This window comes from Pelodiscus sinensis, chromosome 2, assembly GCF_052426305.1.
Source record: "Pelodiscus sinensis isolate ZL-2025 chromosome 2, ASM5242630v1, whole genome shotgun sequence".
Classification (NCBI taxonomy): domain Eukaryota; kingdom Metazoa; phylum Chordata; order Testudines; family Trionychidae; genus Pelodiscus; species Pelodiscus sinensis.
Window position 1 is genome coordinate 99,699,963 of NC_143053.1, and position 20,728 is coordinate 99,720,690.

General features: G+C 44.4%; 1 protein-coding gene across 22 annotated transcripts in view; it reads left to right on the top strand.

Moving 5' to 3' along the window:
• The window catches only part of ZNF236 (zinc finger protein 236), a 221,643-nt gene that overhangs the window by 102,437 nt on the left and 98,478 nt on the right, over positions 1-20,728 (top strand). For 20 of the 22 annotated variants that reach the window (XM_075921084.2, XM_075921086.2, XM_089776349.1 and 17 more), the window contains 2 exons: positions 8,137-8,292; positions 12,312-12,499. In XM_075921084.2, the coding sequence (XP_075777199.1) occupies positions 8,137-8,292; positions 12,312-12,499 (344 nt within the window). Of the gene's footprint in view, positions 1-8,136; positions 8,293-12,311; positions 12,500-18,122; positions 18,221-20,728 lie in introns of all 22 variants that reach the window. The other 2 variants (XM_075921087.2, XM_075921088.2) reach the window with 2 other exon arrangements.

Sequence of the window (20,728 nt, forward strand, 5' to 3'; positions counted from 1 at the left end):
TGCCTGCGGTTCTGGCTGCCAGCCTCATACCTTGAGGCTTTGCTTCCAGCGGGCATCTTAGCATGGCCAGGATCCCAATTGCTGGCCCCATGTCTGAAGCTCTGCTGCCAACAGGAATCTCAGCATGCATAGACTCCTGGATGCTGGACCCATGTCTCGGGCTCTTCTACCACCCAAGACCTCAAGCTCCCATAAGTTGGCAGGCATTCTGGGATCATGGAAATCCTCCCTCCCCCCCCAGAGTGGCTCCTCCTATAAATGCGACCATCAGGGTACTGTGGTAAATGCTATCTTCTTTGCCACTAGTGGCCAAAAGAATTGAATGAAGGTACCGTGTCTCCTTTTACATATGAGGTAGTTCTGTATCTTCTCTGCTTCTCCCCTCACTCTCTCATACACCAATGTTCCTTAAGTTTTGGTGGTGAATTATAGCATGCATCTACCCCAAAGCTGAAAGAGGCGAAGAAACTCAATATATTCAGAAGAAAAAACTATTCTACTACTGGCCTGGAAATATGCATCTCAAACCGGGAAGCCTTGGAGTAAAGATAAGATTTATTCCTCTGGAGCAATGCTCTGAAGTTTGAAGTCAAATTACCAGGAGAGGCCAAGCAAGCGTTTCAGGCAGTGTTGGAAGAGGGTAACCTGGTGGTCAAGACCTTGCTACAGGCTGCTTTGGATAGACCATACTCTGCGATCCAGAGCCAGGGCATCTGCAATAACAATGTGTTGGTGTTAACGTTTCAATCATAGTGTCTTCCACAGGAGGTTCAATGGACAATTCAGAATCTTCTTTTTGAGTAACCAACCATCATCTTCACGGTTTCAAGGACTCCGTGGTGTGAAGGCTTGGGAGTTTTACATTCCACTCCCTAAAAAAGAAGCAGTTCTACCCAGTAATTCCAGAGCTAAGCATCTTTTATGGCTAGGCAACCTGACCAGTTCAGGAGGAAAGGGAAGAGTAATCAGAGAAGAGCCCAACATCCTCACTTTTTTGTTTTCAGTAAGTTCTTCCAGACAGCCTTGAAATGCCAAGCAATCTGCCTGACTGCATCGTTGAAGACAGCTTCCAAGTTTCCCTTATACCAGTTGCTCCTATCCCTATTCTTTTGAACAAGTTATATGTTTGTACCACTATTACGATAGATCAATGAGTCCTAAGCAGTGTGTCATTAGACTACATCTTTCAGTTTGTTTCCAGTCCTACCCCTCACCTTCCTCTTCAGGGACTGCTCTCATGAGGTGGCTTAGTCTTTCCTCCTGCTGGGAGCTATAGAAGAGATCCCTTCTCTCCTTAGAAGGAAATAGTTTTATTTATACTATAACTTAATTCCCCAGGCAAAATGATGCTGGAGACTCGTATTACAGTTGTAAGAGCTGAAGAATATATAAATAAAATAACATTTTGCATGATGACCCTATGATCCATAATCCTGTCCCTGGATTCTGGGAACTAGTACACTGCCTTTTTGAGTTGAGAGAGACCTATTTCCATGTGGTTATCCATCAAAGACACAGGAGATTTGTGAGATTTATGGTAAATGACTCCCATAATCAGTTCTCGGTCCTACCTTTTGACCTATTTGTGGCCTTGTATGTATTTACAAAATGCAGTGTTTGTGGTTGCATTCCTAAGTAAAATAGGAGTACATGTATTTTCATATCAGGATAACTAGTTGTTGAGAGGTCCAGTTCAATAGCCAGGTAGAAGGCAGTTTGTTTAAGATCCAATCCATCTTTAGAGTTGAGGGACTGCTTTTCAATGAAGACGAGTCAGTATTCTCCCCTGTTCAGAGAATAGAGTAGGAGAGGTTTTGGAGTCTACTGCAGCTGCAGTTTTCCTCCCACAAACCAGATTCCAAACAATATTAGCCATTGTACTGGATTGGAGGGCCCATCTAGTCACAAATAAAATACTAGAACTGGAAGGGCCCTTGAGAGGTCATCAAATCTAGTCCCCTGCCCTAACGGCAGGACTAAGCACCATCTAGACCATTCCTGATAGATGTCTGTCTAACCTGCTCGTAAATATCTCCAGAGATGGAGTTTCCACAACCTCCTCAGGCAATTTATTCCAGCGTTTAACCATCTGCTAACAGGAAGTTTTTCCTAATGTCCAACCTAAACCTCCCTTGCTGCAGTTTTAAGCCCATTGCTTCTTGTCCTATCCTCAGAGGCAAAGAAGAACAATGTGTCTCCCTCCTCCTTGTGACATCCTTTTAGATACTTGAAAACCGCTATCATGTCCCCTCTCAGTCTTCTCCTTTCTAAACTAAAACAAGCCCAATTCTTTCAGTCTTCCTTCATAGGTCATGTTCTCTAGACCAGTGTTTCTTAAACTATGTTCGGTGGAATACTGGTGTTCTGTGAACAACTCGCAGGTGTGCCACGACCTCCTCTTTGTTTTTGTTACTACTTTGTTTTTGTCTTTTTTTTTATCTGACAAATTATTTTTTTAAAGAAAATTTTCATAGGTGTTCCGCACAAAAAAATATTGTTTGGTGTTCCGTGGTCTCAAAAAGTTGAAGAAACACTGCTCTAGACCTTTAATCATTCTTCTTTCTCTTCTCTGGGCCTTCTCCAATTTCTCCACATCTTTCTTGAAATGTGGTGCCCAAACTGGACACACTACTCCAATTGAGATCTAATCAGCACAGAGTAGAGTGGAAGAATGACTTCTCGTGTCTTGCTCGCAACACTCCTGTTAATGCATTCCAGAACCATGTTTGCTTTTTTTGGAAACAGTGTCACACTGTTGACTCATATTTAGCTTGTGGTCCACTATGACCCCTAGATCCCATTTTGCAGTACTCCTTCCTAGACAATCGCTTCCCATTCTGTATGTGTGAAACTGTTCCTTCCCAAATGGAGTACTTTGCATTTGTCCTTATTAAACTTCATCCTGTTGACCTCAGACCATTTCTCCAGTTTGTCCAGGTCATTTTGAATTATGACCCTGTTCTTCAAGTGCTTGCTCCTGTTCATTCTAATTAGGTATGTGCGCGCCATGTGCACGGATTCTGGAGCCTTTTTTCCCCAGCGGTATCTGTCGGGCCAGCAGGGAGCCCCCTAGAATGGCGCCAACATAATGGTGAATAAGTATCCCTGGTCCACCCCTCCCTAAGATCCTTCTTACCACCCTGATGGTAGCTGGAGCGTTTCATCTCTCTGACTGTGCACCCAGCATGTTCATAGTTGTCTTTGTAGTTAGTTTGAAGTGTAAATAATTAGCAATTAGTTAGGTCATTTTTCTTATAGTTCTTATTGCTAACTCTCTCCTTTGAGGGAGAGGAATGCCAGGTCCACTGGTATTCAAGCCTTGTGCGATTTGTGCAAAACCTATGCCCTGTGCGGACCCCCATAACTCTTGTTTAAAGTGTCTGGAGGAGGGCCACCTCGCAGACTCATGCAGGATCTTTGGAGGTTTTAAGCACGATTACCATCTCAAGCTGCTCTTTATGGAGTCCGCACTGTAGCCAGCGTCAGAATGGGCACCGGCGGTCAGTAGTGTACCAGCGTTGGTGCGCGAATCACCTGTGGCACCGGCACAAGCCTTGGCACTGCAAAAAATGTCACCTGCTATGCACCGTTCACAATCCCCAGCGCTGAGAAAGAGATGGCAACTCAGAGGAAGATCTCCAGGGAAGCAGGAGTATGGGGGACACCATCAAGAAGATTCACCCCCTCGACATCTGGATGCTCCTGGCCCCTCTAGGTAATGGTTGAGCTCGGCACGGCCAAGAAGTCCAGTCCAGGAGAGGGCCCTTGATATAGTTAGGTCGTCAACCCCTGAGACTTTCAACACTGCAAGGGAGCGGATGTAGCTCACTTCCTCGCCCAGCACCAGAGTCGGCACCAAGACAGGGCAGACAGATGGTGCAGATGAGTCTCCTGCCCTCAGCTTCAGTGACTTTGTTGGCACTGGGGAGTTCTCTAGCACTGGGGGCCTTGTCGGCACCAGGTACATACTTGACACCAGTTGCCTTGTAGGCACCGGTAACTGTGATGGCACTGGTAACCCTGTTAGCATCGGTGGCACTGGTAGTGCCATTGCACGAACTACTGCCCTCTTAGGCACCGGGCCAATAGGTACCGGGAGATGGTATGGACCAGCATGCACTGGCGGCACTGTATTAGGGCATGCCAGGGGCTTTCCTACCTGCTGCAATGAGGCCTCCTGCTCCAGTGCATCGAGGCAAAGCTGAATCGATGGCTCAGCACCAACCCCGCCAACTCTCCCAGGCGCCCTCAATGGCACCGCCATGGTCAACGTCGGACTATTCATCAGAGTCCGACGTAGAATCAGTACAATCTGGTGCATCATCTCATAGGTCCTCTCCTTGGCACCACTCACGCTCATGGCACCAGTTCCGGCACTAGGGGTACCAGCCCCATCAAACATGGCCGCCTCTGATCCAACCGCAGTAGTCATTCTTGATGCCCTGGGCCTACCACCAAATGCAAGGCCTGGTTGCAATCTGCTTGGTTCTGTCTTGATCTAGAGGTATGCCGTCAGCAACCCCCTTAGCTAGAGCCCCGGCCTCAGAGTATATAGGTAGCCCGCAGAGGGACCGGCCTTGTCCCCAGGCAGAGAGTGAGGATCCAGGTGTCAGACCCAATTCAGGACCAACTAGTGATAAGGGAGTCCTCATCATCTCTGGATGAGGCCCTGGCTGACCCAGCTCCATTTATGCCATCTATGGATGCTAGAGCCTACCAGGAGCTGCTGTGTCATCTAGCAGCCAATTTGGGGATACAGGTGGAAGTCATCAATAAGGACTCAGGCCCCGTGATCGACATTTCTAAGATTACCACCAATCTGTGGCAGATGCCGGCATCCAGTCCGCCTACTCAGAAATGAGTAGGGAGGCGCTATTTTGTCCCCCAGAATAGACATGAACATTTATACTCTCACCCAGCCTTGTGCTGTCTGATGGTCCAGATGGCAGGGCGAAAGGAGTAGCTGGGTTAGCCAGGACCTACCCCAAAAGCAGGGAACTGAAAAAAAAATGGACCTGTTGGGTAGGAAGGAATATGCACCGGAGGCCTTCGGCTGTGTGTTGCCAACCAAGAGGCAATGTTAAGCAGGTATGTATATAATACCTGGATAGCGGTGGATAAAGTTAAAGAATGCTTGCCACAAGACTCTTGCCAGGAGTTTGCAGCACTGATGGAGGAGAGTAGGATTATATGCCACACAGCGTTGCAGGCCACACTGGACGCGGTAGACTCAGCAGCATGCACGATGGCCACAGGGTTGTGATATGCCATGGGGCCTGGCTTCAAGGTGTGGAACACACTGCAGGACTTGCCATTTGAAGGAAAGGACCTCTTCTTCCAACAGACAGCTGCCAGGCTGCATAGTCTAAAGGACTCCAGGGCTACACTTAGGTAGCAGAGGCGGTTATTCAACCCTAGACCACAGGGCGGGCCTCCCTATCAAGGTTATAGGCCTGATCAAGCAAGGCACAGGCCTCGAAACGCTGGCAGCAATAATGCCAATGGACCCAACAAGAGGAGATGGTCTCGTTTGGGCTCGGAAAGGTGAGGGCCATCTCCTCTTCAGCAGCCCAAGTCCTTGTTTTGAAGGTATGCCCAAGGACAGAATACCAATTCCCGTGTTAGACGCCCCCCTCTCCCCTCGCCTTTGGGGACAGGCTCTCCCATTTTTACCGGGCCTAGGGCCAGATTACAACCAACAGATGGGTCCTCGGCCTGGTGACACCAGGATATTCTGTCCCCTTCTGTTCTTCGCTACCCTCCCACCCTCTATCCCCGTCCCTCTTCAGGGACCCCTCTCACGAGCATCTTTTGAATTGAGGTGATTTCACTCCTTCAGCGAGGGGCAGTGGAAAGGGTTCCTCAAGACTTTAGGGGGAGGGGATTCTACTCCCAGTACTACTTCATCCCCAAAGCAAAGGGAGGCCTCAAACCTATTTTGGACCTAAGGGATCTGAACACCCTCAAACCAAAAGCGAAGTTCAAGATGGTCACATTGGCATCTATTATTACCTCCCTGGAAATGGGGGACTGGTACGCCGCCCTCGACTTGAAAGACGTGTATTTTCGTATTTCCATAAGGCCCACTCATAGGAGATTTCTCAGGTTTATTGTGGGACAGGAACACTTTCAGTTTTCAGTCCTCCCTTTCGGACTGTCTGTGGCACCAAGGGTCTTCACAAAGTGCTTGGCCACAGTAGCCACCTTCCTGAAGAGGAACAGAATCTAGGTATTCCCTTATCTGGACAATTGGCTAATCAGGGGCCGCTCCAAGGAACAGGTGTTGCATCACATAGACCTCATCAGAGAGCTGTTCAGCAGGCTGTCTCCTAATAAACAAGGAGAAATGCACTGTAGTACTCACACAAGTTATAGAATTTGTGGGAGCCCAATTAGTCTCGACTACAGCCATGGCTTCCCTTCCCAAGGCCAGGTTTCTAGCTATGAGCCTCATTATACAGGGCCTCATAGCCTCTCCAATCATAACAGCAAGAAATTGCATGAAGCTGCTCCATCAGGTGGCAGCTTGCACCTATGTGATCAGACACGCCAGGTTGCGGCTCAGACTGTTGAAGATGTGGTTAGCCCAGGTGTTCAATCAGGCATGTGCACCTTGGGACTCGCTCTTCATGCTTACACAAGATGTCATCTGGTCCCTTGGGTGGTGGATGCGAGACCATATGGTGGGTGCAGGAGTGCCTTTAGTGAGCCAGAGCCTGATGGTGCGGCTTGTCACCGACACATCGGCCACGAAATAGGGAGTGCATCTGGGTGAGCAATGGACCCAAGGTATGTGGTCCCCTGGGGAGCGGGATCGCCACATAAATATCAGCACTCAGGGTGGTATTTCTGTGTGTATTTGGTCCCGAGTAGAGGCAGGGAGTTCCTTAAGGAGATAGTGTAGTTTTTTTAGGTATTCTGAAGTGGGATCAGAGGAGAGAGATCTGTAAAATGTGGTGGTGGAGAGTTGTCTAGTTGCCTCCTGGTCATAGTCTGACTTCCTCATAATGACCACAGTGCCCCCCTTGTCAGCTGGTTTGATTATAATGTCAGGGTTGTTTTTGAGACTCTGGATAGCATAGTGTTCAGCGTGGCTGAGATTGTATGTCACTTGTTGTTGTTTGTGCATAATGTCAGTCTGTGTATTGTTGCAGAAGCATTGTATATAGAAATCCAGATTGTAATTATGACTGTCAGGGGGAGTCCACATAGAATTTTTTTTCTTTTGGTGTTGATAGGAGGGATCTGGTTGGTCATATAACGTATACATACCTTTATATCTGAAAATTCTGACTAAAACAGGTTTCACTTCCAATGACTTGGCCAATATACCTACTAGAGGACATCACAAACAGCTTTTCTAGATCTGGTGCTTGTACAAGACATTTCTAGAACTGCCACCTATCATTGTTTGTACTCTATCTGAAGTCTTCACATGTGCACACGATTCTGTATGTTTAAAGAAACTAATGAACTAACTCTTCATTTTCTAACATTCCCCTTTCTATAAATGTGTTTTATAATACAGTTTTCTTTCAATTGCAATTTTAATAAATTGAGAAGACTTGCACATTTAGCTGCAATTGTTTTGTCGTTTCGATTTGTGATATTGCTCCTTTTAAAAATATTCTTATGGGAGTAGAGCATTTGTGTAAAAAATCCACATGTCATAGTCTTCCGTATTAATATTGCCCCAAGCACCACAAAATTAATCCTTTTGATTGGATGTATTATTTGTCTTTGTTCTATTAAATGAAAACTTGTTTGTACTAAGTATATAGGTTGAACCTTTCTAGTCTGGCACCCTTGGGACTAGACTTGTGCCATACTAGAGAACTTGCTGAACCATGGGAGGTCAATATTGTCTAGCAGTATTACCAACGCTTCCACTCCTTACTGGACTCTTAGAAGACATTTAGGGGTAAATAACAGCACAGAACACTGAAAGCCAGGACTTTATGGGACCATGGGAAACTTGGCCATGTCCATAAGTAGACATCTGGCTAACTAAAGTCATGCTGGACAATGAATGGTGCTGGACCAGAGAGTGCTGGACTAGAGAGGTTCAACCTGTATTAGCAAAAAAAAATTGTTCTTTGAGAGTTTCCAGATGTCATAGAAGTATTGTCCCTTTAGGTCAAGATCTTATTCAGCATAATTCTTCAGGAACTAATGAGTTGAATGGGAGTTTGCGACTGACAACGCCAACAATCAGCAATCAGTCAACAGGTGCTACATTAACTTTAAGCAATGATCAACTTCTGTCTCAGGGTCCATCACTGAACACTTCAGGTATGCATTGAGTGATTTCATTGGAGAAATAATAACTTTCTGTATGAAAAATTCATTAAATCTGGAATGCTAAATTCGTTTACTTCCCTGATTACAGTGCCCAACATTTTGTGTGTTTTCTCATTTGACTCACTCATGTTTCATATCAATTGAATTATGCATCCACTGAAGACGTGGCATAAGAGAAGAAGGGAGTGTATCTAAAACTGCTGTGCTGAGGTAAATAAATGAATACTAAGCAGAGGTTTCCTATTAAATTGGAGGTAGGTGGTAGGTGTCATGTGGCCAAGACAGAACAGTGATAAAGTGGTTATGATTCAGATTTCCCACAGGACTTTTTGGTGTTCTTATGTTGAAGTTCAAACTGTAAAGAAAGCTGTCTTTTTTCCCCTGTGCTTCAACTTGACCTTAATACTGCAAAGCTACTCCTCTAACTTCTATGGAGGATGGAGTTCGGAATGATGTCCAGAGCCTACCTCCCAGAGAGCAGGTTTCTCACATTCTGACATACTTAATAGCAGAAGTCCAAATGAGCTTCTTGGCTCAAGAGAGTTTATATCCCCAGAGAGAGAGAGAGTTTCACCAAGTTACTCTTTATTCCAAGCCATGATCTAGTCTCTCTTGAAAGGTGGAAAAAACTGGATACAGCATGCTCAGGTATTTCCATTATCCATCTCCTGCTATCACAGTAGTTTTGGATGCATTTGTTTTACGATGAGAAACGCACATTATCACATCCAGATAGTCCATCCAGGAATTTACTCTGTATATCAGCTTTCTGGTGCTCAGGGCAGTACAGTATGCTTACCAACATGACAGAAGATCATCTAATTTATCTAACGAGACACAACAGGGCCATTATGTATGACAGTGGTTCCCAACCTTTTTGATACCAGGGACCAGCAAATCCATTCACAGACTTTTGGTGGACTAGCAACATTTGCATATTTGCATATTCATTATGGAAATAACGAATACGCAAATGAAATGTTACTAGCCTGCTGAAAGCTCTGGCCTCCAGAGTCCCCCACTGCAGCCCTAGCCTAGAGCCCCCCATTCCTCCACTACCCCCAGTGCCAGCCACTGATCCTAGTGTCTCCTGCACGCAACGCGTACTGTGCCAGCTTCCCACCCTCAGACCCCCCCAGTATCAACCTCCTGTTTCCAGAGCCTCACTTCACCCATCCCCCAAAGGCTCCCCTCCCCCAGTGCCAGCCTCCAGTTCACAATATTAGCCCCATCCTCAGAATACCCCAGTTCCAACCCTGCCCCCATAGCTTCCACACTACTATCCCTACATCTTAGAAAACCTCCCACCTCCAGAGCCCCCTAGCACTAGCCACGCCTCTGGAACCCCCAGTGCCTGTCCTGCACCCCTCACCTGGCTCTGCACTGTCACCAGCTGAGCGCTGTTGCCCAGGATGCAGCTGCTCAGCAAAGCACTCTTCTACATCCGGAAAGAGACTGTCCTTCCCCTGCCAGGCCTGGCAACTGCCCAGCCCCTGACACATGCATAGGATGGGCGGTGTCTGCTGTACAAGCAATAGGGACAGGTGCATGTTTCTGGTGGCTCAAGAGTGCCTTCCCAGGCGATTAACAGTTGGGGCCTTGAGGCATAGGATCACTCAGCCTGTGGTCTGTCTTGGGCTCACGGCATCCACCTGACAGCTGGGTTGTACTAGCCCCCCTGGCACCTACTAGTTTGAGTCAGGGAGTCACCTCCCTCCCCCAATTCCTACTGGCGATTTTGGTTGTGGAGCTCCGGGATATTGGGAAGCGGCCGGACACATGGTACAAGCCAGACCTGGAAGGAAAGACCCCACGGGGGAAGCTCAGTCCTGCTGGAGGAGGTGCGGAAATCGTGGACACCTAGCACAGCTCTGTGGGGCCTCTCATCTGATCCTCTGAGATACAGATGAAGGCTGGGATACTCATGGCTATGAAGGCTCTGCTCGATGGTTCTGAACACTTTTCTTGCAACGGAAAAGACACAGGGCAGCTGCCCACCATGAAACCCCACCGGCCGGGTGCGTGGCTGCTGCCAGAGCTGGAACCAAGGCCGTGGTGAGGCTGAACAAGTAAGGTCAGGCTCACGGGGCCTGGCTCCAGCCGTGGCACACCAGGGCAGTCTGCAGATCCACTCACGGTGGGAGGACAGGAGGAGAATTTTTAGTGTGGGCAGACGTGAAGCTGATAGGGCACAGAATTCCCCAGCAGGCAGGGCTCATTAGCAGCTAGGGGTGTGGCCTGGCAGAGTGCTACAGCCTGGCAGGCAGGGGTTCACGGCCTGCCACTGATCCGTGGATCGGTAGATGGGAACCGCTGATGTATGATACAAATCAAAAACGGGCTGATGACCTCAGCCAACACTTCACTTCAGATCATGAGTAGGAATAGCAGAGATCCATACTAAATTAGATTTTCTTCATCTAGCATCTTCCAAACATAGACCTTTTAGTGAGCACTGCCAATTGCAATTGTGAGAAATTCTGTTTGAGGCAAAGTCTCAGTCACCATCCCCGAAGAGCCTCCAGTATGCCTTCCTCTCCAGTGTTGCCAATCCTCATGTTTTTAAACAAAATAGGACTAGGCTATAATAATTTTGATTGCACCAATCTGGCCAAGACAGATATGGTTTCCTTGTCATCTTTATGTCTCCTCTGAGCCAGTCATCACTTTGGATTTGGGGAACATTTGTCATCCCATCTTGGATGCTCTCTGGCGCAAGGCTTGATACTTAGATAAGTTTTGGGATTAGGACTCTCCTATTCCAGAAAGGATCAATACATCTTTTTGAGCCTTCAGAAATGGAAGCAATTTTACCACTAGTATATTTACCTTTGCCTATCTCTTGTTGATTGTCCATTTTGGAGATTTTGGAATACCTGTTTGTTCTGAAGAAAGGAGGTGCCTTGATCTCCCTTCAAGTCAACCTAGCATTTAATTCTCCCGTGGAAGGTTTTTGAGTATTTACTCATCCTTCAGCTTCCAGATTCATAAGTATTTACTGTCTTCCTAAGTGTCCATGTGGGGTTTGAATTTAGTTTTTATCTTCTAATGAAATCTCCATTAGAACTGTTAGCTTCTTGTAAGTGTCTCCATTTTTCCATGAAAATGTTTTTCTGGTGGCAATTACCTCTGCACAAAGGTTTGGTGAATTAGGGGGTTTTATGTCTGACACACCTTACCTTATCTTTGAACAAAGCAGTGTATAGTGTATTCTTCCTACCATACCTATGGTTTCTATCTAAAGTTGTTTATGACTTCCAAATTATTCATCAGCCAATTTTCCACCACAAATCCCATCAGAGCTGAGAGGATGCTATCCTTCATGCCTTGTATATTAGGAGAACTCTAGCTTATTATTTGGACAGGGCTAAACTCTTTACAGTCTCTATGGAGGCATGGCCACACTAAACTTACATCGACTTATGTTAGGTGGTGATTACTGTGGTAGTTCAGGTTCATGCTACCCTCCTTCTTTTAGTGGTGCGAATCCTCAACAGGAACACTTCTCTTGTTATCTTAATATATGGTCACTTTAAATTGTGTTTTTTGTTTTGTGGTGAAGTTTTCTTACTTTCAGTTTCTTTAAATGTTGCTGTCATCTTGTCTTCTGGTATAAACAGACTTTTGCAAAAGGTGAGTTTTTCTCTGAGTTGTGAAGGTGATCAGATGAGGACATATTGTGTTCTCCTACGGTAAGATGTTCCATAGTGTGTTACCTGTCATTGAAAACTTGTCTTCAGATATACCCTTGTCAATGCAGCACAGTGCAAGACACTCATACATACATCTTTGTGATGCTATATATCTGGCAAGATCCAGTTATAAGAAAGTAAATTGTTTTTTCTGTCATTTGCCACCTATCTGACTAAAAGAGGAGAAAGTTGCGCAGTAGTGCTACCAAGTCTTAGTTAAGAATTGATCACATGAGTTATTAACCTAAAATGAGGTGGCTCTATAGCTAGGATTCATGCTTGTTTCCTTTTTTAATGTTGTGCATACTTTTTTGGCAGAACTTAATACATCAAGTGGAAATCTTCCTTCAGCACCACCCATGTCTCAATCCACAGTTTCTGCTCAGAATTTAGTAATGTCTTCATCTGGAGTTGGAGGAGATGGTAGTGTCACCTTGACCTTGGCTGATACTCAGGGCATGTTGTCTAGTGGTCTTGATGCAGTTACACTTAATATCACTTCACAGGTTAGTGCAATTTACTGCTTTGCTCTTCTGATTAATACAAGTTGGACCTCCCTGGTCCAGCACCTTTGGGACCTGAGTAGTTCCTAACCAGCGAATTTGCTGGACCAGGGGAGGGCAGGGCTCTCCTTCTGGCCATCAGTCCTACTCTAGGACTCCCTTCCTGGTCATCAGTCCTACTCCCACGTCCTGGCTCTGGCCACTGGGCTCTGCTCTCTGCCACTGGTCTGGGCTGCTCTCCTCACTGCGTCAGCTCAACTTGTGCTCCTGACCTTGGCTGATCTCAGCTTCTAGTTGCCAGGGCTCTTTTGTCCTGTAGGACCACAGATGTTGCCAGACCAGAGAGTCCTGGATTTCAGAGGTTTAACCTGTAGTACAACATAAAGGGACTGGAGTGTCTGAATGTTTTTTCATAAAGTAACTTTTACCACTTTTTTACAGTAGATAAAGTTGCGATGGATATTTTTAGTGCTAACAGGCTATACATTGTTGCGTAAAAACCATTACAAAATTTCTTACACAGAGCTGAGGCGTAATATCATAACTGTTTGTGAGCAGTATTTTTGCACTTAGCTCCTACGATTTTGAAAAAAAAAACACACCCTACTTATTTGAGAGAAATACCCTCCATTAATAAGCACTGCTAGAACTGATTAAAAAACAAAAAGCTAAACCATTCAAAAACTTTCACATTAGACTCATAAGTCTTCCCACAGTAGTTTTCATGCAGCTAAACTCCTGTTTTATGTCTTGTTTCTTAGATGAAAGATTAGCCTAATGACAAACACCTTTGACGAATATTTCTTAGCATATTTCATACTATTGGTATGCATGCACCTTGTGCACAAGATCTTTTTTTTTCCAGCTAGCAGTGACTGTGCATGTGCACTATATTTTTTGTGTTCCCATGGGAAGGAATAAAGGCTGGAGTTATTGTGATTCCCCTCTCTGTATTCTCCTACTGCCCATGGCTGCAAAATGGAGTCCCACTTGCTATCTTCAGACTTCTGAAAATCTTTAGAACAGCTTTCAGAACTTTAATTTTCAACTGAATAGTCCCTGAAATTGAATTTGTTTGACTTGATCAAGGACCTGGAAATTGACCTTGTACAATATTCTCTCCCCATTTCTGTGCCCCCTCTATAATCCTCCCCAATCTGCCCTTCCAGGACATATTCCTCTGTATGAAGATCTCCAGACGGTTGAGTCAAAACCTGTAGGCTTCAAGTCCTGTCCCTCCTTTCACAGATAATTTTTCTTAAATACAGACACAGCAGTTGCCTGTTTTTGGAGGTATAGAATTCATCCAAGCAGCAGGTCCTTGGTTTGCATTTCGTTCTCTACTCACATTAAAGGTCGAAAGATATAAGACTGTTCCAGCTCTTTGAACAGTCCGAGAGTGCTTGTGAGATCCAGAAGACCTGTGCTTGAGTACTTCCATACTAGTCAAATTTGCACCATTGAGTGCTCCATCAAGCAAGCAGGTAAAGTGAAGACTAGAGGAAAGAGGGTTGCACCAAGGAAATAGTTAGCACTGAAATTATCTACAGTGGCAGCTATTGCAGCATTGGAGCTATCAAAACTTTTGTCATTGAAGATCATGCTATTTTCAATAAATTGGGTGGTCAGTTAGTCAAGAGACCAAATAGCCACTGTCAGTCAGATTTATTAATATGGTATGGGAAAAGGTTCTATATGATACCATCTTCAAAAGGAGCAGTCCTGTACAGCAGTGTTACGTTCACCTTGCACAGAAGCTACGCTTTCCCAAGTTATACTTCTAAAGTGATATTTTTATTCTCTACTTGTTTACTAATTAAAGGAACTGTATATTTGTCATTTGAAACTAGGTTCAACCAGTTAGTTTATCTTGGTTTTCTGGTACAATGTGTGCTCCGTATCTTTGTTCTGAACACACTATGTATTCTAGGTCGTTATGGACCATTATCTTTTCTATGGGTACATACATTCCAGGTACTAGGAGATGTGAAGACACCCCTTAAATCCTGTATTAGGAGAAATAGGTTTGTAAGAGTAACTGACTTTCAGTTGCTATAAAGAAACAATTACATGTCCTGATACATTAGCTTCCCTGGCCTGGCCTGGAAATTGACTGGGAGTTCAACATGAATGCTGATCTATGCTCCCCACCATAGACATTGAAACAGGACACCAAAACAGGTCGCCCAGAACACTGGGGCAGGAATCTGAGGAAAAACTGTCCTCTCAATCAAAGAAACACCGGAAAGCAAAAGGATAAACCTCCTATGGCATGAAAAATAAGTGAGAAGGAGTAGACTGCAGGACAGTAAAATACATTAGTACCATCATCAACTCTGGCACTGGGTGGACTAGTGTTGATCATAACAAGGACATGCATCACCACTGTAACATCTAACCAGGACCAACCAGGCGCCAGCACTGATATTTCCCTACTCATCAGTGCCATCCATAGAAGAGAGACAGACCTCATTGCCAGGATGCAACATTGAACAGGGAGCTGTACCTATCTATAAGTGGTACCACCAAGATACCCAAAGAATTAATTAGAGTCCACCCTTTGACCCACCAGGGCAGGCATTGGTCCAGCCACCTGAATGTATATGGGGTGCTTCCTTGGCACCAATGGAATATGATCTATCTTTCCAGGTCTCCAACTTCCAAGCCCCTTGTTTCAGTCAAGGAAGAAGAAAAGATCTCCCTGTCCAACAGCATCCTTGCCTCAGTCGCAGTCACTGGATCTTTTGTGGTCTCAACCACCTAAGAGAAGTCCTGTCCAGCCAAGAATGTGGCAATTAATAAAGACCAGATGTGTTTGAGAATCTCTGTGTGTTGTTTCAGCTATAAGTGGCTATCACACTCTCCTAGCCAAATACGACTTTTCACCTTGGGGCAGAGTCATTCTGTTAGTCGTCAAGCTCTGTTTTGACAATAGAAAGTTACTCAGGGACATCATAAAAGAAAACTCAGCTTGCGCCCAAAGTGGCCTTATAAGCAGCTGTGCTCAGAGCAGACACTACAAATAGGTCCATGGCCTAAGTGTTACCCATGGGGAAGGCATCTTGGCTCCAGGCTATGTGTCATCTTCTTGGAGTGAAAACTATTACTGAGGATCTGCTATTTGAAGGATCATAGAGAAAACTAAAACTGCCTTTATATTTGCTCAGGAACTTCCTGGTGACTGTGCTCCCATTTGTTTCAACAAAGGCAACACATATCACCCTACAGTTGATAGCCAAAATACCATTCCAATAAGCTAATGAGATACAGTAGGGAATATCATTCTCCATGAATTCTCTACATGTGTGACTACAGCAAATGTGATAACTCAGACAAGCAACAGTTGCACTAAGACATTCTGTGGAGCCCTTTTTTGTAAAATGTCTAATCTCATTCTAATGGGCATTGATTGTATATTACCACTGAGAAATTGGGTACTGAACATTGTTACTTAAAGCTGTGTTGCCTAGTTCCTTTCTGTATCCTGTTACTCCTTCCACGTTCTTTTTCAAGGACCCTTCTCATAAGAGCCTTCTTGTTCTGCCTCACTGCCAATGTAAGATGTGCTTCAGGACTACAAGGGAAGAGGCTTGTCCTCTCTTTGTACTATCCTTGACAGGATGAAATTAAGCAGTTTTACGATAGTAACATTTTGCTTCCATTGTTCCATTGCTCTCATCCAAATAAGCCATGGACTTTTGCCGCAGTAGAGAATGCCAGGTCCAAGGTGCTCAACTCCAAGGGAGGCGCGTGGCTGGGGTCTCTGTTGGATGCTTTTACTCTTTGGTAATCTCACAGTCTCCTTTATTCCTTCTAACAAAACGCTGGGATAATATCCTGGATCAGAAGGGACAAGTCTTCCATTATCATGAAAGCCCTTTATTGGCAGAGACAATTTTCACTGTTACACCTATCACAGATCTCCAGCCAGTCTCCGATATGCCTCCCTTCTTTGCCCTGACATAGTGTTTCTGAACTCGGGGTAGACACTGCACCTGAGCCTGGAATTGCTGCACACAACTGCCCTGGATATTGAGTGGATGAGCATCCGTGACACAGATTGTTTGTGGTAGTTGCAAGAGATTTTTGGCAGGATATATTTTTCAAAATGATGCCATTTTTGCATGTAGACAGCCCAAAATAACGTGAATCTTGTTGAAACCTTGATCCCAGATTCTGGACTATATCCTGCTCCAGTTTTTCACACTGTTTAATGGTAAGATTTATTAAGGGCTTCCTTCATGTGCAGTTACAGACCTTACTCCTTTTGTTGGCCTTTTGTGGCTCATGAAGCTTTCTTTTGACTCTTTACCAAAATGCTCATTATATCACCTTACCATTGAGTCAGTCCTCTTAGTTATCAGATCGGTATGAAAAGTCAGTTAGATCCAACCCCCCTTTGCTGAACCTTCATATGTATCTTCTAAACAGAGATAATGTAGTGATGAGTTCACTCCCATAAGTCATGTTCTAGGCCAGTAGTGCACAACCTTTTTCATTTGCGACTCCCACGGGGGCCACCAAATTTGGTGGAGCAAAAAAAAAAGGGAAGCAGCCCCTTTAACTGTCGGGCCGTGGCTACTCTCCTGCCACTCCCCCCGCCTCTGCCGTGTGTATGTCAGACACCAAGCCAAGAAGCCAGGAAAAGTGGTCGGCCAGATCCAAGCGCTTTGACCTCCCAGGAAAGCAGCTGCAACCCATGGGTTGTGCGCTGCTGCTCTAGGTGGTCTCAGAATTCCATCAGAATCAGTCACTCATCTTGGCCAGTTTCTTCTCAAAATCACAATTGTTTTTTTCCAAGAGAAAAGAAACTTCACACTTTGGATGTGAAATATTTAGACAGGACTGAGCTCTTCATTATATGTCTTCTTGGCTTTAGTGGGTTTATGTAAAGGCCAAGCAAAAATTTCCCAGAGACTCTCAAAGTGGATCACATAGTGCATTTCCTTTTGTTACCAGATAGTCAGTGAGGTGGTCTCTCCAAACAAAGAGTGCTGCTGTACAGAGCATAGGTAACACTGTTGGTCTGCTTCAGAAATTTGCTGATCTCAAAGATTTTCAAAGCAGTACATGGAGTAACTTTGATCTTTTTTAAAAATATGCACTTGATATGACAGCCAGGGAAGACACCAAGAGTGGTATTGCAATCTTTGGCAGTGCTTAGAATACAGAGGTGCTACATGTTATAGAAAAATGTTCACACCTGATACTGCAGGGTATACCTGATCATGGAAGTGAAAGGCAGCTGTCCATTGGTAGCTCCTCCACTGCCAAGGCCTTTTCCTGTGGTGAGGAAATGCTGAGGCAGTGGGATATGATACTGCAAAAAATAGCAGAGCAGACATGGGAAGCACTGCTTGGGCACATAGAGAGTTGGGTAGACTACATACCTTGGCTGTGTAGGATGGGCACGCATAAGCCATGCCTTGCCATCTTTGGTGCTGCTTATACCCATCCTGGCTGTGAGTGTAAAGTGTCTACTTTATATGCCTCCATAAGTGTGGACATATCTTTTGATTAGTACAACTGTAGCACTTTACTCCCACTATCTGAGAAAGAAACTGCTTGCTAGTCACTTACAATGGGATCCCCACTGACACAAAAAGAATTATTACTTATCTTACAGTAACTGTGGGTCTTTGAGATGATGTAGTCCAGGCCTGCACAACTCGGAAAGCGGCGAGGGCCATATTACTCCAAAGAAAACAGCTGCAGGCCACAAGGGTAGGTTTTTGGGGGGGGGGGGGCGGTGATATTTTATTAAGAATTTTTCAATTAAATCAGGCCTGCACAACATACGGCTCCCAGTGCCCTTACCCTCTCCTCTCCCAGCATCACCCTGTCCCCCCCTCCCACTGACACCAGCGGATTGGATGGGGCTGCGCTGCGTAGTCGTCACGGGCCACACAGTGAGCCCCTGCAGGCCACATGTTGTGCAGGCCTGATGTAGTCAGTGCAGTCCTGTGATCAACCCTCTTGGTATTTTTCTGAGTAGTCTGCAATGTGGACTTCAAATAGCACCAGAACTGAAAAAGGGTTATGGCCCCTCCTCATTAATCCACTCATTTGGGAGCACAAGAATGCACATGCAACCCTCATGCCTAGTATATGGTTTGGTCTTATGTATGTCAGGTTTGTGCACAGCTACAGTGAGATGATACTGACTCCATCTCAGAGAGCCACAGTTGCTGTAAGGTAATAAACTCTTCTAGCTGAAAATGTAACTCTTTGCTACTTGTTCCTGTCTACTCTGTAACACTGTACTGCACGCATAAACTTGTTGGGGAACATTTTAACCTGCCTGGGCACTCGATCATGGATTTGAAAGTAACCATTCTTCTACAAAGGAATTTTACCAGCCAATTACAGAGAGAGAGATTGTGGAATTGATATTCATCTGCAAATCTGATACTTTTTCCCATTGACTGAATGTCTCATTATAAAGCCAGTTTCCCTGCCTTTAACTCTGCATTTTCCCATCAATAGCTAAGTATAGGACACTTCCAGCCCACTTAATTCGCTTCATTAGCACCAGTCCTACAATAAATAAGTACCTTTTTGTTTTGTTATAAATAACTTGGTTTCTGTTATTTGTACTCCAGTTCATCTGAAGAAGTGGATTTTGCCCATGAAAGCTCATGATATTATATATTTTTATTAGTCTCTAAGATCCCACAGGACTACTCCTTGCACTACAAGAGAAAGTTCATTGGGTTTATAACATTGATTTCTGCCTATACAAATTAGAAAAAATAATCACATTACAAGAACACATTTTAGAAATTTTATCAGTAAATTCCAATGACTTCTTTTATTTCATGTCCAGTTGAGAAAATTAACAGGAAAAACATCAATGGAAGACACATTATGTAAAAGTTGGGAATTGTACCTTCCACTAGGAGCAAGTATTTGTGAATGTGAATTAATAGCTAGACATTTAAGTAAGATATTTATCTTCATCTCGAAAATGTTGGTGCATAGTAAGCAGTGACTTTTGTAAATTTACTGTTCATCTATTTGTGATCACAATTTCTGTGACCGCAACAGCAGTTTCTTTTCTGTAAAAGAATAGGAGAGTATTTATTATAACTGATAATACTCTTTTATTAAAAGTTAGCCACTGGAAAAAATAATTCAGGGCAGTACCATGTAACCACTTGGCTCTCCCGCACTACATGCACATGGTTCATGAGTCAATGTTTAGGAACCTTTCTTATGTTTCAATAAAGCTAAAGGTGTATTGGCAAGTAGTATGAAAAAAGCCCTATTGCTTCTCATGAAAAAGGATTTCTCTGGTTTAGTAGCAACACAAATCCGTTTGCACATTCAGCAATAACTTACCTCTTCATATAATTTTCAGCTGAAATAGATTTTTTTTGTTGTTCTGACCGGTCCTGGATGAGGGATTTTGCTGGACGGGGGAGGCCATTTCTCCTTCCTTCTCCCCCCCCCCCCCCCCGCCACCTGTAGGTCCTGTAGCACCTTAGAGAGTAACAAATATATATAAATATATTTGTTAGTCTCTAAGGGCATGTTTACACAGCAGGACTAAAGCTGAAATAAGCTATGCAACTTGAGCCATGTCAATCAATTGCATAGCTTAAGTTGAAATAATTTATTTTGGCTTTTGGTGCTGTCTATACAGCAGGAAATCCGAGAGAGAGCACTCTTCCTCTGACTTCCCTTACTCCTCGTACAATGAAGGTTACAGGATTCGGAGTAAGAAGTCCTCCAGCTTGTCACTATTTCAACATTGTGTTGAAATAATTGCTTGTAGTGTAGATGCGGCCTGTGTTATTTTGGAATAATGGTAATGTGTAGATGTACTCTTAGTGCTACAAGACTTGTTTTTTAAAGTTACAGACTAACATGGCTACCCCTCTAAGACTTTAGGACTAATTTTTTTTTTTTTTACCTTCCATAGATTAGGGGTGGGGTGAGTGAGTGTACTTACAGAGACACACAGCATGATTAAACATAGTGAAATAACATCTGGGGAGGTAACTATATTCCCAGTATCACCCAACATCTTCAGCTTTGCATTCATAATATTTATCTTGACCTGTAAAACTAAAAATTTTGAGCTTCCCAAACAGCTCATACAAGGTATCTCTAGCATGACTGCCAAGTAAGAATAATAATACATTATGTGTTTTAATTTTAACCGAAGTGCTATTTTAAGATATGAGTATTTAGCAGAATTTGTATGCTTATTCACATATATTTTTAACT